We start from the raw sequence: 27390 nt of genomic DNA on the forward strand, positions 1-27390 counted from the left end.
ATCTCCACTTTCACATTCTTCCTCTTTTGTTTTTGGTGATTCGCATTCTTCGCTTATGTCGCCACCTATTGCTATTGGGCAGGAAGGAGAATTTATAGTAAAAAAGGACTTCTATTGATTATATTAATATTGATCTGTTTTTTACAGAGTTCGTACAGATGCTTCAAACTTAAATTCAAGGACTTTTCAAGCACATTTTTATTTGTTTTCAAGGACTGTGCTCGAGTCATTAAAACAAATTATTTTTGTTAATTTTAAATACAAATATTTTAACCATTCAGTTAATTTATTTTTTATAAAACACCACTTATTACAAGTACAACAATGAGCTTCTTTAACTACATATTCTCACAGTAACAATTCTTGGTTCATTCATGACGAAATTGATGTGCAATTGTAGTAAGCTCCCTCAAAACGCACTTCGCTTTCCAACAAAAGTGAATAACTGGGTCTGTAAACAGTAGTCCATATGATTCATGTGCTGTGTTCCATGTTTTCTAAAGTCACACAACAGATTTATGTGAGGAACTGACCAAAACTACAAATGGGTCATTCTCAAAACATTTTGACTTTCCAACTTACAAAATATGGAAATTTTCCATTTAGTTCAGTTTTTGCCTATAAATGCTGAGGGTAAATTATTTTGTAACATGTTGACATTATTTTTTATTCATAAAGGACAACTTGGCTGTTGTTCTTTCTTTTATTATTTAATTTTGTTTCATGAACGAAGCAAGTTAACACTAAGTTAACACTTGGGTTACAACACCACATTTTGAGGGTTCAATGGGGTACAACACCAAATATTTTTGTGTGAAAATATTAGTTAAAATGTGAATAACTTTTTAACATGCTGGGAAAAATCACTATATGCATATTTAAGCAGCCTCTGATCTTAAACCTTAAAAATTATTTTCTACAACTTTTTGTTTTTAAAAAAATGTTAAAACATAAAAATAAGGGTTTTAACATTGATAAAACCAATAACATGAAATCAAGGGACAAACATTCTTTTTAAATTATTAAAATTATTAATCATAATTTTATTTGCATTTTTGCACACTTGTTCGACCTTGCAATAATGCTTTTATTAAAAGTACAAAATCAATACACAAACAAATTTACATGTCATAGAAGTGGTGTACCAGATGAAGGGATCAGTGTTTTTTTTCAGGCAATTAAAAATGTCAAATATATTTTCTAAAAAAATTTCAAAACAGAGTCAAGCCATTTCATATCATTAAAGGTTAGGTTATAAAATTATATTTTGATATTGACCCAAATGTTGTCAGAAATAATCTATTTTGTAAGACACAAAGCTTTCTTTACAGAAGGGGATACTAGACGGCTCACAAAACTGAATCCTCCATTGATCTGCATTCAAATCATTCAAAACGTTTTATATCTCATATAATTTTTTCACCCTAGAGAGTAAATTGTAATTGAAACTGATAGTTGCAAGGATTTATACTTGTTAAATCCGCAACAGCAGTATCTATAAAATATATATATTTTAAATCCTCCAGTAACTCGAAGTGATTGGCCCATTCTGAACAGCGCTGCCAAAAGTAACAAGTGCCACATGACAGCCGTCTATGCGCTGCCTGCTTCAGCAGTGGTCTAGTGGTCTGTCGTCGTGTTTTTCCAAAAATAAATAAATACATTTCATTTATTAAATGATTTAAGCAACGTATTTTAAGACTTTCTATAATTCAAGAACTTTTTAAGCACCGCGTGGTAATAATTGCTATTTTCAAGGGTTTTCCAGGACTTCAATTTGAAAAAGCCAAATTCAAGAACTTCAAGCACCTTTTACGAACCCTGTTCTCATCCACACCTATCATATCGCTTCTGAAGACACGGATTAAAAAACTGGAGTCGTGTGGATTACTTTTATGCTGCCTTTGTGCTTTTTGGACCTTTAAAGTTCTGGCCACAATTCAATTGCTTTGTAAGGACCTACAGAGCTGAGATATTTTTCAAAAAATCTTTTGTTCACAAATTTTGTTCAGCAGATAAAAGAACATCAAACACATCTGGGATGGCATGAGGATGAGTAAATGATGAGAGAATTTTCTTTAAATTCCAATTTTTTATGTCTAAAGGAGATGCAAAATGATCATTTAATATGTGTTTGTATGTTCATGTACCAGTATCATGTGGCCAGTAGAGATGTCCATGTTGGAGTGAGCTGGCTCTTCGCTCCAGGAGGAAGTGCTAGTGCGTGCAGAGGGGCTGGGCATTGGCCCGTCACTCAGCTGAGATGACACACTGTTTATTCGAGAAGAGTGAATAGGATCCGACTTCTCTACAGAAGGCTTTACTGCCATTCGCTGCCTACACAGCTCCTAGAGAGAGAGAGAGAGAGAGAGAGAGAGAGAGAGAGAGAGACAAAGAGATGTTGGTCTCACAGCTTTAGATGACACTTAAACCCCATACTACAGGAATAACCTCTACACACACACACTGTGATACCTGATAAGTAGCAGTGGCATCAGTGGTGGGGTCGGAGCCCAGGTTTGTGAGCTTCTCTTTGAGTTTGTGATGAGAACGGTGACGCAGACAGTACACCACACTGGACGCCAGAAGCACTCCAATGATACACACAATAGAAATCACAGTCAGAATGAGAAACTTGAGTGACTCAGAGCGACTGTACTTTGTGGGAATCTGGTTTAGTTTACTCTTCTAGAGAGAGAGAGAGAGAAATACAACATGAAATAATAAAAATTTTATGCGAGAGAAATGTGAAAATGTACCTATTTTCTCATGATTTGCTTTTTGCTAAAGTTATACCAGTTGGCCATTGAAGAAATATACAGTACATACTTTCAACTAGAGAGAAACAGTAAGATGAAAACAGTTGGAAAGTGAGGCTGAGACAGAGAGAATGAAAGAGATTCTTACATCAGTAACTCCAGCTTCCACAATCTTGACTTTTGCTTCTTTCTCCAGTTCATCCTTCTGACGGACTGATAAAATAGAAGAATCAGAGAAGATGGGATAAGAACACTCATCACTCTGAACACTGCATGGACAAATAAAAGTGGACATGCGTGCATATCTTTAGGGTGTGATGTACTGTATATTTGTTGTATTGACTAAGCTCTTACCTGCCACATTAGCCACATCAGCTGTAGTGATGTTCTGAGCATTCGGATGGACTTGAAATGTCACAGCTGGACTAACAACACTGCACACACACAGCAAGTTAGTTTCAGGCATTATTTTGCCATATCCAAACATGAAGTTTACTCACAGTTAGTTCTTTTCAAATCCGTTCTCACACTCCAACCTACAACCATCCATTAAACCTTATTCTTACGGTATGCTCCATACCTGCCTGAACTTTAATTCCGTAACTTAATCCTTAAATGCTCCTGACTCTGACTAAAATGGCATAAAATTTTAGTCAACGAAAATTGTTTTAGTTGATGATAATGTGCATAATGATAAAAACATATGTCAAACTCTAACAGACAACACTTTAATACAATTTTCAAATGTATCAAACATACAGCTAAAAAATACAACAAAATACAATTGTCTCTGAGCTCCTGAAATAATAGCAGAAAAAGAATATACTGAAGTATTAGCTACATTTCAACTTCAAAATTCTTCATGCTTTATAGCAGGACTATTCAACTTCATCAAAAAGTGGGCCAGAGGTAAAACATCTTCAGGGCACGCAGTACAAGCCAGGATATTTTGTTATCGAAAAGCTATCTACAGATATTGTATAACATCTGTGTTATCTACAGATATTGTATAACATCTGTGTTTATAGTAGCTTTCATTTTTTGAACAAGCCTGCTTTAGACTGTTATTCATTTTCTGTGTTTTAGCCAGTTCAGGATATTGCATTGCATGTAGCACATTTTTAAGGAAACAGCGTTTTCACAACGCAAGTTACGCATTCTGGCAAGCACATAATTTAGCTCAAGTTTACATGTTCATTTGCTTCATTGTCTGTGCATTGTGCAGTTGTAAGTTGTAAAATTACATATATGTTGTGGATATAGCGATTAATCCTATATATATATATATATATATATATACACACACGATGCGTTTGAGTGATGTAATTAACCCATTTGTAAAGCGGTTTAGCTCTTTCTGTTCACACAGATCAAGCGGTGAAATGCCCAACATACTGGATTTCTTATAAAAACAGATGTTTCTCTAGATTTTTCTACTTTTGTTTATGCACTGTTAATATCTTGCAGTATTATTGTTTTCTCGTCCTATTTTCATCAACAGTATGTTTTTACTAAAATTGTTTAAATTTTTGTTGTCACGTATTCCCTGTGTTTTTGCTTAGACTTTTATTTTGAAATTCTTGTTTAGTTCCCCGTTCCTGTTTCCCGTTAACGTTGTAGTCCTTTGTAGTTTCTTTTCATGATTGGTTTTCCCCTGATTGTTATCCCCAGGTGTTCTTCGTTTCCTTATTTACCCATTTGTATTTAAGCCCTTGTTTCCCCTGGTTTCTTTGTCGGTCTTCACATGTGTTGTCATGTTCTGTGCCTGGTTTCCTGTGTTTTATTTCCTTTAATTCTGAGTACTTTGTTTATCTTTGGTTTCTATTAAAAGCTGCATTTAGACCCTCATTCCTCGCCTGCCTCCTCACAATTGTCAAAATTCAACTTTTAGTTTCATCTTAGTTATTCCTGGCAAAATAAAAAAAAACCTTTGTCTATGAACATTTTCCTCAGTTATTTAATTAACGAGATTAACACTGTTTCCATTATTCTACAATTTCTAATTTTCTAGTTTTTTCAATCTATAAATATGACCACTCCAACTACAGTATATATACTGAACTGGCCAATATATTAAACAAATTGTGGCTTTTCTTGTTTGTAAGTTAGTGTGGCCCCTGCTTTAAGAATCACAAGTATACACAGACATGCAATCACGACTCACGAGAGCTCTGAGAAATCTGTCATTTGAATTTTCGCTTTACGAGCCACCAGCTCCATCAGATACAAACCCTTATCAGTGGGAAGAGACCTGATCCAAAGGAAGAGAGAGAGGGAGAGAAAGAGAAGTTAAAAAACAAACTTTAAAAGCTCTTGATTCAATTTAACAACAAAGTGATAAAATGTGTCTTATGGGATACAACATGCATATACTGTATTTAAGGTCACAGAAAAAGATTGATGTTTAGGCTCAAGTTTGTTCAATATATTTATAATCAATGAGTTGCAATATCAATATTCATAGCCTACAATGAGCAATACTGTATATAAAATAATGTATGTTACCTTAATAATGCCAAAACCCTCACAGAGACAATACAACCCAAACAATACACTTTAGACCTCAGAAATACATATAAATAATTTTTGAATGGGTACGAACTTGATGAATTTGTTCACTAATGTCTATATTGTATAGTTGCTTCTGTACTGATTGAATCCTTTGATAATGTTGTATAGAAAAGAGTCGGATAAAGAACACTGAATTGAAAACTGAATTAAGAGAGGGGGGGGTCACTTTGGTGTGTGTGTGTGTGTGTGTGTGTCTGTGTAATGTGCAGTAAACAACTCACTCTGTATCAGTGATAATGTACCCATAGATATCATTCTTAGCATTGTTCTGGACATCCAGCTGAAGATCTTGCACTTTCATGTTCTTGCGGCGTGGTGTAGGGTTGTCCTCCAGGCCAGAGGATGGCGCTATAGCAGCTGCATGTACCCAGCCCTCCACTTCCTCCACTTGCTCTATTGCCTTTTTCTGCATCCCCACTTCTCGATGTGTCGTTCGGCTGTGCACCGTCTCCACAGACACACCCTTCCCTTCACCAACAGACTCAGGTTCTGTTTTATCCAGGTACTCCAGCAGCTTGCCTAAAATGCCCCCATCCTGTTTAAGCAGGACATATACACATTAAAGCTGGGAAGTAGGGAATGACAATCTGTCCTCTAAGGGAAAACTCTATGCATGTTTCGAATGTAATCAGACTTTTATATGATTTTTATTTAATTTATTTTAATGACGTTTTATTCAACATTCAGTCCCCTGCTGGAATAACCAGGTGGCCAGGTTTAACAGGAAAATCCAGCTTGAGGTGATTAAGGTGGATTTGGGACATATTTTCTGGTTTGTTACTGGTCCAAGGTTATCTGTCAGCCTTAACCTGCTTTACCAAGATAGCTTACCAGGTTAAAACCAGGTCCACCAGTCAATAGTCCAGTTGACTGACCATCTAGAAACTTTAGGAAACCAGCCACTATCACTGGTTTTAGCTGGATTGTTGAACAGGGAAATGCATTTGTCTTCCTCCCTCTGTCTAAGCATTTTCTATAATCGTAATGTCAGTAGAAGTACCTTGTTGTCCATGGTTCTTTTCTCCCCCCCTACAGTTTGTCTCTCTGAAAGAGAAACACAATGATCTTTATATGCGTTTGTCTATGTATGAATGAAGTCATCATGGCTTTGCTTCAGATGTGTGTTACCTGTCACAAGTGGGATGGTTTGGACAGTTTTTTGAGTGACTGATGAACTTTCCTGAGCCACTTCCATCTGTTTCTGAACACTGTCTTCTGGGGTCTGATCCATCAAATCACTCTCAGGAAGCTGGTCCTCTGTTTGGTCCTCATATTGCAGATCTTCTGTCTGGTCCTCAGGCTGCTGCTGGGTCTCCAGGTCTCTGGGTGTTTCTCCCTGTCCTGCCTGTTTTTCCACAACATGCAGAGCATCTGCAATAAGGACAGAAAGCTTATCCAGATCTGCTGCTTCCAGACTCTTCACGTCCACACTGTGCCTGCCCACATTCCTCAAAATTTTGCTGATGAAGGTTTCTGTTAACAGATGAACCATGACATCAGTTTTTTCACATCTAGAACTGTATATCTTCACATTCATATTCAAAATTGACAATCAGTCACGAGACATGTAAGAACATTTTACATTTACTTTTGCAAATTTTGAAATAGATTTGAGATTCACACAGTTACATTTGAGAGTTAAATTTTGGTCTGTTCCTCATAAAAAGCTATCGTATGGTTTCAGAAGACTGGGAATACAGAGCACTACTAGTATGGAATCAATTATATGGACCATTATGGTGCTTCTTTGTCCTTTTTGGAGCTTTACAGCTACTGGTAACTACTTTTGTTGAAACTAAAATATTCAACTAAACATCTCCTTTTATGTTTCACAGAAGAAAGAAAATCATACATGTTTCGACAACCAGAGGTTGAGCAAATGATGACAGAATTTTCATTTTTTTGTGTGAACTATGCCCAAACAGGTGCGAGATGGATGTCATACCATCCACAGGAGTGAGGGAGTCACTGGCTGAGGGCTTTGTGGATCCATCTTTTAGAAAGAGTCGTTCCGCTCTTGATCTGTCTCCCACATCAGGCTGAGGGGGTTTGTTCTTGTAAAGGTACTTTTGAAGAGCGGCCACGAGCAGGTCTGAGCCATCTTCCTGTGGAGGAGTTTGTACCGCATCGCTCTGGTACCAGCTAAGATCAGGGTAAGACTGTGATTGATAGGGCAACTCTGGAATGAACTCAGGAGGGGTGGAGTCAGTTTTAGGGTGTGGTTCTCCAGAGCGATAATAGTGAAGCTCCGCCTCCTGTGCAGGGAGAATGAATATTCACATTTAAAACCTATTAGCAACTTTAAGAAATTAGTTTAATTGCTTTACAAATATTTTAGTCCAGGATATGTCTTAATTAGTATGAATGAAAGAAATGAGTGCGTTCAAAATCATAGTACCATAAAATAGTAACTTGTCGGTGCCCAGATGATAAGATGTTTTTAGTGGATTTTTTAAGTGTTTAACCGTGCATGCTTTTTCAGCTAAATGTCGTACTACACACACTTAAAAGTATAAACTTTCACATCAACACGAAGTATACGCGTTGTACTCCCCAGATTTGTTAGTTAACGTGTATGTTAGCGAATTCTAAACATTCATAAACAGGGGGCGTGTGCATGTTCATACACAATTTTTATTTTTTATTTTAGCAGATGCTTTTTTGCAAAGCAACCCACAATACAGTCAAGGTATACATTTTATCATTATGTTCCCTGTGGATGCACACACACAGATCATACACACACTCATCACCTTTTGCGATGTTTTTGGTAGCAGTCCCAGGTGCTGCAGGTATTTCAGAGTCTTCCGAAGCTCCGCCTCTGATGATTTCATTCTTCTGTCTCCGACAACAGCAGCACTATAAGGTCTATTAAAATGTAAAGATATAGGCCATGACATCAAGAATCTTATGACATCAAGGGATTTATGAGTAACTCTGAGGGTTAACTGTGTTCCTAATCTAATACCCACAGGAACATTTTGTTGCTCAGAGGTTGCTTCTTTATAGCCCAGGAGACTTACTGTACATCAGTTATGTTTCATTTATCAACTTTGTCTCAGATGTTTCTCCTGTGCCCTAGATGAAATAACAGTGGACTATATAAATCTATCAAATTAATGTGATGATAAATTGGCTTAAATAATTTGGTCTTGGAAAATTTGTATGATTTCATTCTGAATTTTTATTGCAGACTTTGGTATCTTGGCAGATCTGAGCCCAGTGCGTAATACTGTTGAGATCTCTTCTGAAAGTCTAAATGAGACACATCTGAGACTACTGTGGTCTTTTTCTCAGAAGAAATATCTAAGTAGGGGACTTCAGCAAAAGTCTCATTTGCTCTCCATTTAATCTTATTTGTGTCTAGGAGAAACAATTGAAAAACATCTCATTTGTGATGATCTTTTCTGTGTACCTGTGCTCTGGTAATGGAAGGGAAATCTTGCTTAGTTTGGAGAACTCATTTGATAAAACCTGTTGTGTGACGTCATCCTCCCACGCTAACCCTATTGGAGTAAAAATGCAAAATAAACATTTTTATTTCCAAGATGATAACTGGATGGCACTCACTGAATTAAACAGGCAACTTTATGAGGTCTTGTGAAAACAATGCAGCATATCACTGTTTGAAATGTTTACTGTGGAATAATGACTACTGTTTCACTTACTATTTGTAAAAACTAGTAGCTAGGTAGTATATACTGTGCAGAGGTATATATAGTGCACTAGTTTTTAATTCCGTACATAGCCTGAGGCTTTGATTTGATCCTCAAATGCGGCCAAGCTAGTAGCCTTGGTGACAGTGATGTGTGCAGTTGCTATGGCAACACTAATGCACCTACCTCTGTGAGCCAGTCTCTGAAGCAGCGCACGAAATCTCTGAACTGTTGCTGGCTTGACGTCATATGTGTAGACATCTGTTAATGGAGCAGACTCACAGCGGCCAAACATGCCATCTATAGAGAAAAACAGTTCAACAACCTGCAGCACTCCAGACTGACAATTATGTACACAAGAATACATCTGTGTGTGCGTGTATTTTTAGATCCACTGTGACATTAGTGCGGTCGCTAGTGGCAACTGAGATAGGACCAGCTGGAGTCTCCGCCACCTGTCTGATAATGAGGTCACAACATGTGTGAGTGTTTGTGTGTACACTACACGCTTTAAATTACTATTCGTTTGCTTTCTCTCTCTATTATTATTATTTGATGAATATTCAGTATGTAACTGAAGTGGGGTAAATGATCTGGCAGTCAGTGATTTGTACAGTAAGCAGAGCTCAGATCAATGCATAGAAAATAGAGCATGACAAACACATTCATATGCAGTAAAATTCATAGCTTAAAGCTTATATATAAAAAATTATGTATTAACAATTATTTCTTTAACCCTTTAAGCTCTGAAGGTGTTTTTAAAGATTTCTTGTTTCAGTGGCATGCCCAAAATTAAAGACTTATAGCTCTCCAAAAAAAAAAAAAAAGAAAAAAAAAAAGGGTCAATTATTTGGAATCATTTTATTGTATTAATTTTTTTTTTTATGCTACAGATTATGATAAATTATGAGACACTCAGCCTTAGAATCTGTTGAAAAAAAGCAAAAAATTTACTTTTTTTCGTATTTTTCTGATTTGATATTATACTGTAGAATGTAAATAAGATAGCCCCGAAAAACTGCTTTTGTTTTGTTCCCAATCATGTCACCTGTTACTGAGTAAAATTTTGTGTTGGTACGACAACAAAGCAATCGTACATAAGAACTAAGGACACATACAAATACAACAATGACTAAAGGTATGCTCTCTCCAAAGCAGTAATGAGTAATGAGTATCTCATTCAGTTCCATTCTGTGGAACTGCCTATATTTGGATGATTTTCACCTCTGGTTTCAGCGATCTGAATCCTAATACGACTGGTTTAGCGTTCCATTACGCTGGACAACATACTAAATCATTTCCGGTGAAAGTCATCTGGTCCAGGAAATCTAATGTGTTTTAAGCCAGATAGCACATTTTGTGCTGTGTGCACATTGTGCTTCATGTGGATTATCTAATGATCTATGCAGCCGATTCTGTGTGTGTGCGTGGGCTTGTTTTAATGGGAATCCCCTCCTCTAAGTAATGGTATTATATTTTATATAATACCTGTTCTGTTTTTTGGCGAATTTATAAGCGAAAACGTGTCTTATAAGCAGCACCTGTTTACATGTCACATGTATGTCAAAGACATGTACATGTCATTGACATGACATTGACATTGTGAGTAAAACAAATAGGCTGGTTGTATTCTACTCTTTGAGAGCTTTCCAACGACATATGACACACGGCTATTTGATCAGTTTGATGTTTTTACTGATTACAATAATATGTACTGAGCAAATGTCAAAATCACAGCATGTCGAGAAAACAATTATCAAAATATTAATATTTACAGTCTTGACCAACACAAAATAGGTACTTATGTATCAAAACCATAGGATTTACCCTTGATAAAGGATAAGGCCAACTATATTCGTCATCAGCAAAACTGCAACATTGGCTAAAAGGTAATTTACATAGAAGTCTTAAAGGTACAGTGGCAAAAACTGCCTGTTTGATTCTAAGAGTCAAAAAGAGGGTGGAAAATATTCATGAAAAACTAATTTGCATTTTTAGGGCATGACTAAAATTATTAGGACTTAAATGAAAAAATTATAAAAACAAATATGACCCCTTGAATGTAAATAAAAATGTACTAAAAACAAATATTTAAATTTGTCATAAAATAAGTTGTTAATCCAAAATATTTAAAAGTGAACAAATAATTAATCTTTTGTCAACCTACACACTCTGATATCCTTTTTCACAGTAAAGCTGAATTAAATAAAATTAAATATACAGTAACACACACTCTTGAAGAATATCAGTAGGAGAGTAGGTTACTAATCTGAATGTGAATGTTTCATTCATATTACCCTAGCATTGAGTGCAACTCAGTGTGTGAAAATATCACAGCAACAAAAAACATTTAACCTTTGACCTTTTGGAGTTCTGAAAGGTTACAAAGCAACTCAAAAGTTATATTGAACAACATGTTTGTTGTATGACGCACTAAGAAATGCATTTTTTTATTTTGTTACACTGCTAGTTGTACATACACACACACTGGCTGAATCCAGATAAAAACCTCCACTCTAGATCAAACGGCATGATGCATGAGATCTACTAACAGAGACTGCAGACTCAAGTGTGTAAAGGGGGTAAAAATTTTGCGTGGCAGCATAATATAAAAAATAATATTAAAGAAAACAATGGCTCTTGGTCTTTTCTGTATTTTTTATTTTTATTTTTTTTATTTATCCCCTTTACTCCCCAATTTTGGAATGCCCATTTCCCACTACTTACTAGGTCCTCGTGGTGGCACGGTTACTCACCTCAATCTGGGTGGCGGAGGACAAGTCTCAGTTGCCTCTGCTTCTGAGACCGTCAATCCGTGCATCTTATCACGTGGCTCGCTGTGCATGACACCGCGGAGACTCACAACATGTGGAGGCTCATGCTACTCTCCATGATCCACGCACAACTTACCCCATGCCCCATTGAGAGCAAGAACCACTTAATCACAACCATGAGGAGGTTACCCCATGTGACAGGTGGTAGTCAGCATCAACACTCACTGAGCTACCCAGGCCCCCCGGTCTTTTCTGTATTTAATTATTGCATATTTGTATTGAATTCAGGCTTTCTTGTGCATGGTGAGAAAAAGAGCACTGTTACAGGAATACTTTGTTATACACTGCCTGGCCAAAAAAAAAACCTTGCCATTTGGATTTAAATAAGCAGATACTTAAGAGCCTATGATTGGATCATTACTGCAGTGATTAATATGTTTCAGCTGGCAACAATTCTTTTAACCCTAACTGATGCAGTGTGTGTAGCTTCTCATTTCTTAAGCAACCATGTCAGAAGACGTATCCCGTGGTCGTGGAAAAGATGTTACTGTGTTTCAGAAGGGGTAAATTATTGGCCTGCATCAAGCTAAGAAAACAACTAAGGAGATTGCTGAAATCACTGGAATTGGATTATTAAAACCTGGAAGGATAGTGGTGAACCTTCAGCTTCACGGAAGAAATGTGGTCGAAAAACGTTTGAAGTCAAACCGTAAAAAAATCAGACAGTAGAACTCACAGCAATGTTAAATAGTAAAAGTAAGAGCATTTCCACATGCACAATGCAATGAGAATTTACAGGATTGGGACTAAACAGCAGTGTGGCCACAAGAAAGCCACTAGTTAGTGAGGCTAATCGGAAAAAACAACTTAAATTTGCTAGGGAGCATAGAGATTGGACTGTGGAGCAATGGAAAAAGGTCATGTGGTCTGATGAGTCCAGATTTATCCTATTCCAAAGCGATGGGCGCGTCAGGGTAAGAAGGGAAGTGCATGCAGTGATGCACCTGTCATGCACAGTGCCCACTGTACAAGCCTCTGGAGGAAGTGTTATGATCTGGGGTTGTTTCAATTGGTCAGGTCTAGGCTCAGCAACATTATGTGACAATAAAATGAAGTCAGCTGACTACCTGAATGTACTGAATGACCAGGTTATCCCATCAATAGATTTTTTCTTCCTTGTCGAAACGGGCATATTCCAGGACGACAATGCCAAGATTCATGCATGAGTAATCATTTTCACATATGAATTGGCCACCTCAGAATCCTGAACTTAACCCCATTGAAAGTCTTTGGGATGGGCTGGAGAAGACTTTACGGAGTGGTTCGACTCTCCCGTCATCAATACAAGATCTCGGCCAAAAATTAATGAAACTCTGGATGGAAATAAACATTGTGACATTGCATAAGGTTGTCTAAACAATGCTATGATGAATGCGCACCATAATCAAAGCTAAAGGTGGTCCAACGAAATATTAGAGTGTGCAACTTTTATTTGGGCCAGGCAGTGTATTATACTTGCAATAAAAATAGCAGTAAGGTTCTGCAATTCATTTGTCAGCATTTATCATAAAGTTTTAGTAAAACTACATTCATAGTAAGTCTCAGAGGGACTGCTGCGTTATCTGCCTTACAGAAACTTGGATGTCTGCGGAGATTCCAGACTCAGCCATTGAACCCACGGGGTTCTCCATGCTCCGAGCGGACAGAGCGAAAGACCTCTCAGGTAAAACTAGAGGAGGTGGTGTATGTTTTATGATCAACAAATCCTGGTGTGATCAGAGGAACGTACATTCCATCAAGTCTTTCTGTTCTCCTGATCTGGAATTTCTTATGCTTCTGTGTCGACCATTCTGGCTACCGAGGGAATTCACAGCGGTCATTATCACAGCTGTGTACATTCCCCCACAAGCCGACACAGACCGGGCACTCAAGGAACTGTATGGGAGTATAAGTGAGCAGGAAACCGCGCACCCTGAGGCCGCGTTCATTGTGACCGGGGACTTTAATAAAGCCAGTTTAAAATCAGTCGCACCAAAATATCACCAGCACATTAGTTTCAACACACGAGGGGACCGGGTTTTGGACCATTGCTACTCTCCGTTCCGGGATGGCTACAAATCCCTCCCCCGCCCACCATTTGGCAAATCGGACCACTCTTCCATTCTGCTTCTGCCCGCTTACAGGCAGAAACTGAAACAGGAAGCACCCACCCTCAGAACGATCCAGTGCTGGTCGGACCAATCAGACTCTACGCTACAAGACTGTTTTGATCGCACGGACTGGGAGATGTTCCGGTCCGCCTCTGATGACGACATCGAGCTTTACGCTGATAGCGTAATGTGTTTCATCAGAACGTGTGTAGAGGAAGTGATTCCGACCAGAACTGTGCGAATCTATCCGAATCAGAAGCCGTGGATCAACAGCGATGTTCGCGCGGCACTTAATGTGCGGACCTCCGCTTTTAATTCCGGGAACGCGGAGGAGCATAAACAAGCCAGTTATGCCCTCCGAAAAACTATCAAAACAGCAAAACGCCAGTACAGGAGTAAGATTGAGGGACAGTTTAACACCACCAACTCTAGAAGCATGTGGCAGGGAATTAACATCATCACGGACTTTAAAGGGAATAAAAACTCCGCCATGAACACCGCTGCCTCTCTACCGGATGAGCTAAATACTTTTTATGCTCGTTTCGAGGGAAATAACACCGCCCTCGTGGAGAGAGCTCTCGCGGCCGAAGCTACAGAGGTTAGTTCACTCTCCGTCTCTGTAGCGGATGTAACCCGATCCTTCCGACGGGTGAATATCCGCAAAGCCGCGGGTCCAGACGGCATTCCGGGCCGCGTCAACAGAGCGTGCGCGAACCAGCTGGCTGGTGTTTTTACGGACATTTTCAACCTTTCCCTCTCTTTGTCTGTAGTCCCCACATGCTTTAAAACATCCACCATTGTGCCTGTTACAAAACAATCGAAAATAACTTGGTTAAATGACTGGCGTCCTGTTGCTCTGACCCCCATCATCAGCAAATGTTTTGAGAGACTAATCAGAGATTACATCTGCTCTGTATTACCACTCAATCTTGACCCGCTGCAGTTTGCTTACCGCAACAACCGCTCCACTGATGATGCCATTGCATCTACAATACACACTGCTCTCTCCCACCTGGAAAAAAAGAACACTTATGTGAGAATGCTGTTTGTAGACTACAGCTCAGCATTCAACACCATAGTGCCCTCCAAGCTAGATGAGAAACTCCGGGCTCTGGGCTTAAACAGCTCGCTGTGCAGCTGGATCCTGGACTTCCTGTCAAGCAGACGCCAGGTGGTTAGAATAGGCAGCAACATCTCCTCATCACTGACCCTCAACACTGGAGCCCCACAGGGCTGTGTTCTCAGCCCACTACTGTATTCCCTGTACACACATGACTGTGTGGCAACACATAACTCCAATGCCATCATTAAGTTTGCTGATGACACGACGGTGGTAGGTCTGATCACTGACAATGATGAAACAGCCTACAGAGAGGAGGTGCACACTCTGACACACTGGTGTCAGGAGCACAACCTCTCCCTCAACGTCAGTAAGACAAAGGAGCTTGTGGTGGACTTCAGGAGAAAAGACAGAGAACACAATCCAATCACCATCAATGGAGCACCGGTGGAGAGAGTCAGCAGCTTCAAGTTCCTGGGTGTCCACATCACTGAGGAACTCACATGGTCCGTCCACACTGAAGTCGTTGTGAAGAAGGCTCATCAGCGCCTTTTCTTCCTGAGACGGCTGAGGAAGTTTGGAATGAACCGCCACATCCTCACACGGTTCTACACCTGCACTGTGGAGAGCATCCTGACTGGCTGTATCTCCGCCTGGTACGGCAATAGCACTGCCCACAACCGCAAAGCACTGCAAAGGGTGGTGCGAACTGCCAAACACATCATCGGAGGTGAGCTTCCCTCCCTCCAGGAAATATATACAAGGCGGTGTGTGAAAAAAGCTCGGAGGATCATCAGAGACTCCAGCCACCCGAGCCATGGGCTGTTCTCACTGCTACCATCAGGTAGGCGGTATCGCAGCATCAGGACCCGCACCAGCCGACTCCATGATAGCTTCTTCCCCCAAGCAATCAGACTTCTGAACTCTTGATCTCCCACGATCAAAATACATCAGCCCTGCACTTTATTACTCTTTTATCTCACACCGGACTGTCATAAATTATATTACTGTCATTATATTATGTCTCTCTTAACAACTGACTATCAACCGACAGCCTGAATGTCAATACAGTACAATACTGTACATTCTATATATATACTTTTTTCATATATATTTTAATTTTTATTGAATAATGTGTATCTATATAGTAAAAAACAAAAAAAAAACAAAAAACAAAAACAGCATATTGTATACTGTACAGTGTATGTTATTATTTGTATATTGTTGAGTGTAATTGTGTATAACAGATGTTTAAATTGTGTTGTGTTAATTTGATGTTTTAAGTTGTGTAATTATGTATAACAGATGTTTAAATTGTGTTGTGTTAATTTGATGTTTTAAGTTGTGTAATTATGTATAACAGATGTTTAAATTGTGTTGTGTTAATTTGATGTTTTAAGTCGAGTTTAATTATGTATAACAGATGTTTAAATTGCGTTGTGTTAATTTGATGTTATTGTAAATTGGTATATGTCTCATCACTGTCACGACTGCTATGTTGATCGGAACTGCACCCAAGAATTTCACACACCATTGCACTTGTGTATATGGCTGTGTGACAATAAAGTGATTTGATTTGATTTTTTGATTTTGATTTTTATGGGATATTTTACTACGAGCTTAGTCAAAACGAGTATTTTTAATGCAATCAGAATATAACAGGCACAGTGATATATATATTAACTAATGTACATTAGGAGTAAAACACGAGATATAATATCAAATGTGAGGTATAAATGCATTACATAAATATTCTAAAAAGAAAGAATATGTTTACAGCTTCTACATTATTTACTACATATTTTCATTGAATTTAGTGTTTGTGCATGAGGCGAGTAAAAGCAAAGTCTTTGTTTATGAACTTTTATAATACATGCACATACAGTATATTATAAGCAGATCGGGTTTATGTTTGAAGTACAAAGGATTCATGAACTGCAACTATTTAAGTATATAATTTTCGGGTGTGTGTATCAGCTGCATGTCCAATGCCGGTGTTTGCTAGTTGATTAGCACCACCAATGCGCTGGATTGTGCAGCTGCAGCATTTCTGGAAAAGTGATAAAAAGCTTGTATCTCATTGGTCAGTCAGTTTTTAATTGCAGTCCAAAGGAAATAAATCATACTGCTCTCCGAATTTTTTTTCCCTTATTGTCGGGATACGTTTTGTCGGACCCAGTGTGAATAGCGCCATGGGAATCCATTTTTACAATGCAAAGCCATGTCTGGTCGAGTGGCAGCTGCCTGTGGCTGTGATGCAACGCGACACTCACGTCCAAAGCTTGAATATAGTGGCAATGGTTTCAAGCCGTGTCTGGTCTAGTGGCAGCTAGCTGTGGCAGTGACGGGTCGAGTGGCAGCTGCCTGTGGGAGTGATGGGTCGAGTGGAAGCTGCCTGTGGCGGGTGCGGCTCGAGTGGCAGGTCTCACTGACAATTAAGATTTTACCCCTACTGCAAGTGTGTGTGGGTGTGTGTGTGACTCACCATTAAGACAGACTTCATATTTCAAACACAGACCCTCCTCAAACAGGCAGCCTGAGAAAGAGAGAGAACTTTAAGATTAAGAAAGAAAAAAATTATTTCTGATTCAGATAATTCTATTGAAAGTAAATGTGAAACCACGTTTTAACCCATTTTGGGTCCGTAATTTGACGTATTTCCATGGGAAATAGAGGAAGTGAAAGTTATTGCATTTTGATTAAAGATAACAAAGACATTGTTTTTACATTTAAAAACAATGTGCACTGATGAGTCCATCACCAAAACTGGAATCATGAATTAAGAAAGTAAATAGGGTCAGTTGTTCATGTTGACTTTAAATTGCTTCGAAATCCTCATCTAACCACATCCAAACAGCTGGGATTTGTTGTTACACTTTTCTTAATCAAACCAGTTGAGACAGATGGCAGAACTCTGCCATCTCACCTGCTGCAGGACCAACAACCCAAAACACCAAACAACTGCAGTGTGTTTGATCCTTCATCACTTCATCTGTTCTGATTTCAGTGTGCTTTGCAATTTCTTCATAAAAAATAATTCAGTGTGATTTGTATTCTGACACATTCACACGACTCAAATAGAGCAGCCAGGATGCACCCACACAGCACACTAAACAACGTCATAATGCGTACTTGGCTTTTCATAGTGCTGTTGATGTCTTTTAGAGGCTCTCTGTTACTATGGAGAGTGTTTTGGAAGTCTGTTTTGGGGGAGGCAGTGTGAAGTCACAGTCAAAGAGTATCAAAATAATGGTGGACAGACTGTCCTCTCACTGACATCCTCTCAAAAGAACCTAATGGCTCCACATCTTCTTATCAGTTCGAATTATGACTGCACACTAATAGGTGGTTTGGTTTAATCAAAGCTTTTCAGTTGACTATGACCAGTACTGTGTGCAGCCTTTTAATATTAACGTAATACAGTATATGGTACCCTAAAATGACTGAATAACGGACAATAAACAATTACAGGTACGATACATCTGGCATAAAAGAACAGTTTAAAATAGCTACACTCAAAAAATTGCTCTTTGGCTGAACTTGATTCAGTTTTGGACAGTGGTTGCACATGTTTGGAATGAGTTTTCTTAACTTAAAATTATTATTTAATCTCAACACAAACACTTTGTGTAGAAAGAACCAAGTTGAATTAAATGCATGCTGGTTGGAAGCACTACAGAGTGTAGATTAGTAATTATGCTATGGAAAGTAGAGCAATTGCACAACGAAGTGAAAAATCTATTTCATGTCCGATATCTACCTGTCCTCATCGTCAGCTCAAGCTCCACTTTTCACCATAAAGGTAACCCCCAAAACTCCAACATAACAGAAAGTAGGGATGCCATAAAATATTGATATATCGATTATTGATCGTCACGTTATTTTATCAACACATTCTCACGGCGAAATCGTCAGGATTCGTAGGACTTTTCTAAATTTGGCAAATTCGTATCGTGCGACTGCACTCTTTTGAATTCCTACGACTTTCACTACAGCCAATGACGTCGCTGGACATCGTTTCCATCTAATCAGCGACAATTACTTGCTTCTGTCACACACAACAGCTTCCTATCATGTTTACACACTCTACTGATTGGTTAAGTTTAGATAAGGGGTATGGGTTAGGGCATAATATTAATAAGTATGTCCTTAACACTTCGTGCGTGGAACTCGCACTTACTTCCGCATTAGACATCCGGGAATTTGCACGTGATGAAGTCGTACGGGTTTATGCGAACAACATCGTGCGAGACCATACGAAATAGCCAACTTGTAAATTATGTATGACTTTTCATGATATATTTTTGAGGCATCAATATATTAAAATGAGCTGACATTTAAATTAGAAGCCTAATTTGTGAGCTTTCCAATTCACTCAGTTGGGCTTCTGTTTAATAGTACAGCGTAATAGCGTTGGGATAGCGTTTGTACTTCTTCAGGAATGAACGAAGTGATAAGTTTACAGGTTAGTGTATGAAACTGGTGTAACTGCGCAAACTGAATGATTAGAAATGGCGAAGTTTATTATTCAATTTCTCTGTATGTAGCCTTTAATAGGCCTTTAATTGTAAGCTGTCAAACCACAAAACAACATACTGAAAATACATAGTGTTGGCTATATGAAAGATACATATGCACAATATATCATCCAGCGATGGCTAGAGTAAATAATATTGTCCTTTGATAATGATTTGGGTCGAATTTAATTTAATGGAAGACTGCGAGTTGCACTCCATAGCACTGCAGAAATCTGATGCTGAGCACTGATCTGATGCGCACCTTCTTAGAAAATAATGGTTTTGAATTTTAGAATGCGCCATGTCATGTGTGTGACCCCCTTTATTTACCCTGCCGCTCACACTTTACCAAAGCTGTGTTGAGAAATATGTTTGAAAAGACTACTGTGCAACGAGCAGCCACATTTATGTCTGAAAAAAATCCCAATATATATCGATAATCATCGAGAACATTTTCTGATTTACCAAGCCTATTAACAAGTATCCCCCTTTATATTCATCTTGCACAAAACCACATAAAATAATGCTTCATTTTTAACATTTAGTCTCCCCAACAAGTCCCATGAAAAGCATGCTGGAAAATGGAAATCCCCTGCCCATTTTCATCAATGCTACATTAACACTACAAAAAGTATGAATGTATTCCCAACTTAAATAGATTAAGTAAGCATCCATTTTTACAAATTTAAATGGATAGAATGCAATCAAATAAAGTTGTGACAAAATGTTCTAGAATTGTGTTGCTTTAGTTCATTTTAATTCAGTAAATTGAACAAGCAGCAAAATCCTTTTTTAAGTGTACTGAACTTATAGCAATATTTTGCAATATTTAAATATACAATTGCAAAAAGCTACACACTGAAACATTTTAAAGCTGAAATAAACTGTTGAATTTCTAAAAGTCTTATTTTGTGTAATCGACTCTAGTGTGTAGTGCTGAGTGCTGATAACTGGGCATTAAATCTACCTATAGGCCTATTTTATTGTTGTCATCTATTATAATTATCCGTAACTGTAATCCCACTCCTAATTTACTACATTTAAAACAGAAACTCTGATTTGCACTAACTAGCTGTCTTTGAGCTGACAAACTGTGTATATTTAGATGGTTAATTTAAAGAATATTGCACTGCGAAAGTGTATATATATATATATATATATATATATATATATATATATATATATATATATATTTTTTTTTTTTTCCTCCCTTTTTCTCCCCAATTTGGAATGCCCAATTCCCAATGCGCTCTAAGTCCTCGTGATGGCATAGTGACTCGCCTCAATCCGGGTGGCGGAGGACGAATTTCAGTTGCCTCCGCGTCTGAGACGTCAATCCATGCATTTTATCATGTGGCTTGTTGAGCGCGTTACCACGGAGACCTAGCGTGTGTGGAGGCTTCACGCTATTCTCCGCGGCATCCACGCACAACTCACCACGCACCCCACCGAGAGCGAACTATATTATAGTGACCACGAGGAGGCTACCCCATGTGACTCTACCCTCCCTAGTAACCGGGCCAATTTGGTTGCTTAGGAGACCTGGCTGAAGTCACTCAACATGCCCTGGATTCGAACTCACGACTCCAGGGGTGGTAGTCAGCGTCAATACTCGCTGAGCTACCCAGGCCCCAAAAGTATATTTTCTTCATTTTTAGGCTCACTTGTTTGTCTTGTTTAAATGTTATTTTCAAACTCTCATTTGAACAGAATGAACCCTGGGCTACTATAACAGTTTATATCGCAATTATATCAAAAGTGTGCGTGTGCGCTGGTGTGTTTGTCTGTGTGCACTTGTATTTGTGCCAAATCAATATGAATGTAACATGCTGCAACCAGTTGCCATGGTTACAGTTGCTAATGACTGACAAGAAGACCTTTTTCTGGGCTGGGTTCATGAATCACACAGGCACACACGCAGACCCCATATAAACTCATATTATTGGCGAGCTGTAATCTGTGATGCTTCATTTCCTGTGCTGATGCACTGACTGCAGAAAGAGGTCCAGCTGATGACAAACAATTCTCTGATGTAATGCTCAGATCAATAATATCATTAAAATACTCAATCATATTATTGGATTCATCTGCATGATAAATGAAGCATCCAGGCCGTGGGTGTCTGTCATATATTAATGCATCACTTATTTTCCGTCTCTCCAGCTTCAGACCCAGTTATGTAATGACGGAAATACCAGTTTATAATACAGCTATACAGACTGACAGAACATGGGGTAAAATTAGTATACATTTACAATCAGTGTGTTTTAAAGACTGGAGCCACGGTTTGTTCAGCTCGTTTCGTCTCTCTGCCGGAATAAGCATTAAACTAATTTATGATATTCCCTGTCGCCCTATTTCTTGGCTCCATGAGCGCTCTCAATCTGCCTAAAAACACTCAGCGGGGTGGGGAAAAAGCGTTTGGACGTCCACTGAATTTTTTGGTTGCGATAGTTAAGAGAGATATGGCGCTTTTATCCGCACGCGCTTTTGATAGACTAATAATATTGACATGGCGCGCGCGCTTCTCGCCCTTTTCCCACGGAAACGCGGACGTACACACACACACACACACACACACACATACATATATATATATATATATACACTTACCGAATTTTCGATCCGCCGTGGAGGCGAGACTGGCCCGGAGCGCGAGGAGGACGAGAAACAGGTGAAGCGGTTCCATCCTTCCGATCACTCATCCATCTCACCTGCGCGTTATTAATCCATTCCAGCGGTTTGGTGGTCTACGGCGTATTTTCTGCTTTCTGTTGAGGTCTGAGGTGATGAGGGACAGCGGAGACGTTGTGGAGGAAGAGAGAGAGAGAGAGAGGGAGAAACGGGAGGAGAAAGAGAAGAGAATACGTCAAACGTACGCAAAACCTGTCAGCGAGCGCCGCAGTATCCGCGCGCCGCCAGAATCAGCACTGAACGGCGACCCGCCTCTGACGTCACGAACGCATATACACACACACACACACACACACACACACACAGTATCCAATGTTAATGAACTTAAAGCAGTTGCCACATCTCTTGGTACCCTTTCAAATGAAAAAGCTATTACAGTAGCCAACTTTTTCAACGAGTTAAGTACCCCATAGCTTTTTGATACCCCTTTGCAAAAACGTATCTTTTCAATGTTTTTTTTTATTTTTTTATATTACTTTATATTTAATTTAAATTTATTGCTGTCACGTATTATAATTGTTAACTATGTCTGCCTTTTGAGAACTGTAAATGGTTAATATTGTTTGTTAATGCCTTTTTTGTTTGTAAATTTGTTATTCTTTTCAATAAAAAAAAAAAAAAATTAAAAAAAAAAAAAAAAAAAAAAAAAACACACAGTATCCAATTACACGCTACACATACTGTACTCCTATTTATTTATTTATTTATTTTTTACACTGACTCAAACATAGTGAAAATGTTGTGTCATTGCCATTAAAAAACATCTGGTAAATCATAGCAAAAAATCTGGGTTATAGCAAAGAATTTACAATGAAAGAGAATGGGGCCAATCCGTTAATGTTAAAATACACACTGTTTCAAAAGTATAGCCAAAAGACGTAAACAATATGCCTGTTAACAAGATTTCAGTGAGAAAATTGCTTACTAACCTTTTCTGTGTAAAGTTTTATCCAATTTTACAACTTCCTTGCCTTGAAGTAATGCCTTTAACACTAAAAGTGCCATAAAAACTATGATTTAAACAACTTTACAGCTCAAATAATACACAAGTTTTAACAGAACTCATGAAAGTGCTTTTATAAAATTATAAGCTTCACATTTCTGCCTCTAAACCCTCCTAAAATTGGCCACATTCACTTCCATTGTAAGTGCCTCACTGTATTCTTGATTTATTTGTATTTATTTTTTTAAGAAAAGGAGAAACAAGTCAAATTTTTTTTTTTTTTTGTTGTAACCAGTATTATGCCACAAATGCTTATACGCCCTTGTATATTTTTAATTGTGTTATGCGGGGTGTTGCAGATGTTATTTATGTTATATAAGGTATGTGTGATGTGTAGGATTATATTATGAATGGCATATTGAATGTTATGTTTTACACAGTGTCAGGGATGTTATCCATGTAATGAACAATGTTTAGGATGTTATTATTGTTATAAACAGTGTGTGGGATATTATTTGTGTTATGTAGGGTGTTGCAGATGTTATTTATGTTATAAAAGTGCTTGTTGGATGTTATGCTGTCGATTGAGCTTAACTTGTATTGAAGATGGAATATCCCTTGAAGTGCAAATACATTGTATTAGAAGTTTTTGGATTAGTTGGCAATATCCGCCCTTTATCCGAACATTGTGCACATCTACATGAAACCAATATTCCTTTCACACAGAAAACATGTAAATTAATTCAGATCCTTTAAAACAAATTTTTCCTCAAGCTGAACATTCCCAAAATAATCAAAACAAATTTTCTCTGAACAGCTCTTCAAAATGGCAAAAGTGCATGGTGAAATCTGGGATTGGTTTTGGGATTAAAACATAAACCATCTGACATAATGTAGCTACAACACAAATTATTTGAAATCAATTACTGGTACAGAATAAAATGTTTATTGAAACCAAAAACTTGGACATCAAAATCAAAGACTTTACAATCCTCTTTCTGATGTCAAATATACTCATATAAGTATCATATAAGTATATTATTGGTCGTAAGGCACATTAAACATATATACACATCAATAAGGCAAGCTTAGCAGAGGGGTGCTCTTACAGCATACGTTTGTTGTTTGTGATAATAAGCATTAATCATAATAATAAGCATAATAAAATCTGTCATAATATACACAATAATTTATATAATAAAACATTCTTGCTGACAGAAACAAAGAACAGTTCGAGGTTAGATCATCTGCATACAATAAGCTCAGCTCATTGACAATGCATCAGAGTCTAAACCACAACCTTCACTTAAGATTAGACCACACACAACACATGCTTTTATAAAACTCTGAGACTCAAATGATCATTGAAGGACAGCTGATATGGTAGTGTGTGAGAGGTGAGCAAGTGTTTTTGCAAAAACTGTGAATGTGACCAAGTGCTTTAGAAAAGCAAATCAAGATTCAGAGACATGGCAGCATTTGATATCACACTAAGAATGACATACAACACACCCAGGGTCATGTGAAAATATAGATGCCCATGCATGTTTGAGCACTGACAGTTAGTTCTGTGATGGTGGATGCTGACACCAGCACTGCTCAATCGCAACCAGAGAATATAAACACTCATACTGTACATATACCAACACTTTCAGGTGCATATTTGGTTAAATCATACACTTTAAAATAAGCCAAGCACTTCTTTGGTAGTTGTTGTCTCCTAAAAGGAGCACAGGAAGACATAAACAAAATACACATTATAACACTTTTCATTCAGACGCAAGCGTGAGTTCAGTGTTTTTAACAAGAATTCTTAAAGGTTAATATTCAAACATTTCAAAATATTATATTTTTTTTTAATATTTAATTTAGGTTTATTTACAGTCTGAGCTCCATTTTATATATATATATATATATATATATATATATATATATATATACACACAGTATATATACTCTGTATATATCATATAAAATCTCCACCATCACTGTTTGAATAGTGGATGCTTTTAGAGTTTGCCTTTTAAGAACTTTTAATGTGTAAACAACTAATTTCACAGATGCCACTGAACTGTAACCTTTTTTTTTTTTTTTAAATCTCTAAACTCTCTCTCAATCATTCTTTGCCATGCTCTCATTCTCTCTTTCACTCTTGCTTAGTCAGTGCACATAACATTGATATAATTTTTTTTCTTGTGTACTGTACATAAATCTGTTAAAACTGAAGATACAACAAGTACAAGTTGTGCCTACATTCTAAAACACAAGGCTTAAATATGGCTGACGTTTGGAACTTGTGTTGGGATTTGTAGTTATTTTAAAATGTGTAGGCTGATTCCCTTGCTTAAGGAGACTGTCGCCTCAGTCCGTCCACTGTAAGCTCATACCTGTCATTAAAAAACACAAATATAGGGACACATTAACACATTACATTTTTTAATGTCAGCTAAAGTTTTAAATGTCAATAAGGTTTTTATTTTCTTGTATATTTTTTATATAAACATTTTACCATAGTGTTAAGCCCTTTGATATTTCCTCAGAGGTCAAGTCAACCAATACCTGAGACACACAGACAATCAGAATGTTGGCGATATATTGTTGTATTATACAGTATATTGAACAGACTTTTATGTTAAGTACAAGTTAGGCATGTTATGACATGCTTGTGGCATATTATACATGCTATGAAGGTTGTGACAGATGTTATTTATTTGATAAAAGGTATGTGGGATGTTTATTTTGATATGAATGGCATGTTGGATGTTATTTATATTAAACATGGTGTTAGGGGTGTTATCATGTAATGAACAATATTTAGGATGTTATTATTGTTATGAACAGTGTGTGGGATATCAATTGTGTTATGCAGGGTGTTGCAGATGTTATTTATGTTATAAAAGGTACGTGTAGGATTATGTTATAAATGGCATATTGAATGTTCTTTATGTTTTACACAGTGTCAGGGATGTTATCCATGTAATGAACAATGTTTAGGATGTCATTATTATTATAAACAGTGTGTGGGATATTATGTGTTATGCAGGGTGATGCCGATGTTATTTATGTTATAAAAGGTATGTGGGATGTGTAGGATTATGTTTCGAATATCATGTTGGATGTTATTTATGTTTTACACAGTGTCAGGGATGTTATCAATGTAATGAACAATGTTTAGGATGTTATTATTGTTATAAACAGTGTGTGGGATACATGGTTTTAGGGATGTTATCCATGTAATGAACAATGTTTAGGATGCTATTATTGCTATAAACAGTGTGTGGGATATTATTTGTGTTATGCAGGGTGTTGCAGATGTTATTTATGTTATAAAAGGTATGTGGGATGTGTAGGATTATGTTACGAATATCATGTTGGATGTCATTTATGTTTTACACAGTGTTAGGGATGTTATCCATGTAATGAACAATGTTTAGGATGTTATTATTGTTATAAACAGTGTGTGGGATATTATTTGTGTTATGAAGGGTGTTGCAGATGTTATTTATGTTATAAAAGGTATGTGGGATGTGTAGGATTATGTTATGAATGGTATGTTGGACGTTATTTATAATATACATGGTGTCAAGTGATGTTATCCATGTAATGAACAATGTTAGGATGTTATTATTGTTATAAACAGTGTGGGGGATATTATTTGTGTTATGAAGGGTGTTGTAGATGTTATGTTATAAAAGGTATGTGGGATGTGCAGGATTATGTTATGAATGGCATGTTGGATGTTATTTATGTTAAACATGGTGTCAAGGGATGTTATCAATGTAATGAACAATGTTTAGGATGTTATTATTGTTATAAACTGTGTGTGGGATACATGGTTTTAGGGATGTTATCCATGTAATGAACAATGTTTAGGATGCTATTATTGCTATAAACAGTGTGTGGGATATTATTTGTGTTATGCAGGGTGTTGCAGATGTTATTTATGTTATAAAAGGTATATGGGTTGTGTAGGATTATGTTCTGAATGGCATGTTGGATGTTATTAATGTTATACATGGTGACAGGGATGTCATCCATGTAATGAACAATTTTTAGGATGCTATTATTGCTATAAACAGTGTGTGGGATATGTGGTAAATAAAAGTGATATAAAATGAATGTGGAATGTGTAGGATGTTATTTATGTTATACATGGTGTTAGGGATGTTATCTATTTATGCATGGTGACCGGAAAGTTATGTTACACATGGTGACGGGATGTTGTCTATGTTTGGCATTGCATATGGGATGTAATTTACATTAGAA

The 27390-nt window shown here is 37.5% G+C and overlaps 2 protein-coding genes across 4 annotated transcripts in view; both read right to left on the minus strand.

The window, feature by feature from the left end:
- The window catches only part of LOC127442054 (receptor-type tyrosine-protein phosphatase N2-like), a 29491-nt gene extending 7074 nt beyond the window's left edge, over nt 1–22417 (minus strand). The window contains exons 1-14 of one of the 2 annotated variants that reach the window (XM_051699739.1): nt 22101–22417; nt 17456–17506; nt 9173–9286; nt 8746–8836; nt 8084–8198; nt 7276–7585; nt 6459–6701; nt 6331–6374; nt 5552–5865; nt 4924–5010; nt 3114–3193; nt 2908–2972; nt 2476–2688; nt 2151–2348 (exon numbers count right to left, since the gene is read on the minus strand). In XM_051699739.1, the coding sequence (XP_051555699.1) occupies nt 2151–2348; nt 2476–2688; nt 2908–2972; nt 3114–3193; nt 4924–5010; nt 5552–5865; nt 6331–6374; nt 6459–6701; nt 7276–7585; nt 8084–8198; nt 8746–8836; nt 9173–9286; nt 17456–17506; nt 22101–22176 (2001 nt within the window). In that variant the 5' untranslated portion in view covers nt 22177–22417. Of the gene's footprint in view, nt 1–2150; nt 2349–2475; nt 2689–2907; nt 2973–3113; nt 3194–4923; nt 5011–5551; nt 5866–6330; nt 6375–6458; nt 6804–7275; nt 7586–8083; nt 8199–8745; nt 8837–9172; nt 9287–17455; nt 17507–22100 lie in introns of both variants that reach the window. The other variant, XM_051699738.1, reaches the window with a different exon arrangement.
- A 1637-nt stretch (nt 22418–24054) lies between these two features.
- Nucleotides 24055–27390, minus strand: part of LOC127442055 (extended synaptotagmin-2-like) — a 51696-nt gene continuing 48360 nt past the window's right edge. For both annotated transcript variants that reach the window (XM_051699741.1, XM_051699740.1), the window contains 2 exons: nt 25634–25683; nt 24055–25511 (listed from right to left, as the gene is read on the minus strand). In XM_051699741.1, coding sequence (XP_051555701.1) covers nt 25469–25511; nt 25634–25683 — 93 coding nt within the window. In that variant the 3' untranslated portion in view covers nt 24055–25468. The remainder of the gene's footprint in view (nt 25512–25633; nt 25684–27390) is intronic.

The sequence above is a fragment of the Myxocyprinus asiaticus genome, chromosome 6 (genome assembly GCF_019703515.2).
Source record: "Myxocyprinus asiaticus isolate MX2 ecotype Aquarium Trade chromosome 6, UBuf_Myxa_2, whole genome shotgun sequence".
Lineage (NCBI taxonomy): Eukaryota > Metazoa > Chordata > Actinopteri > Cypriniformes > Catostomidae > Myxocyprinus > Myxocyprinus asiaticus.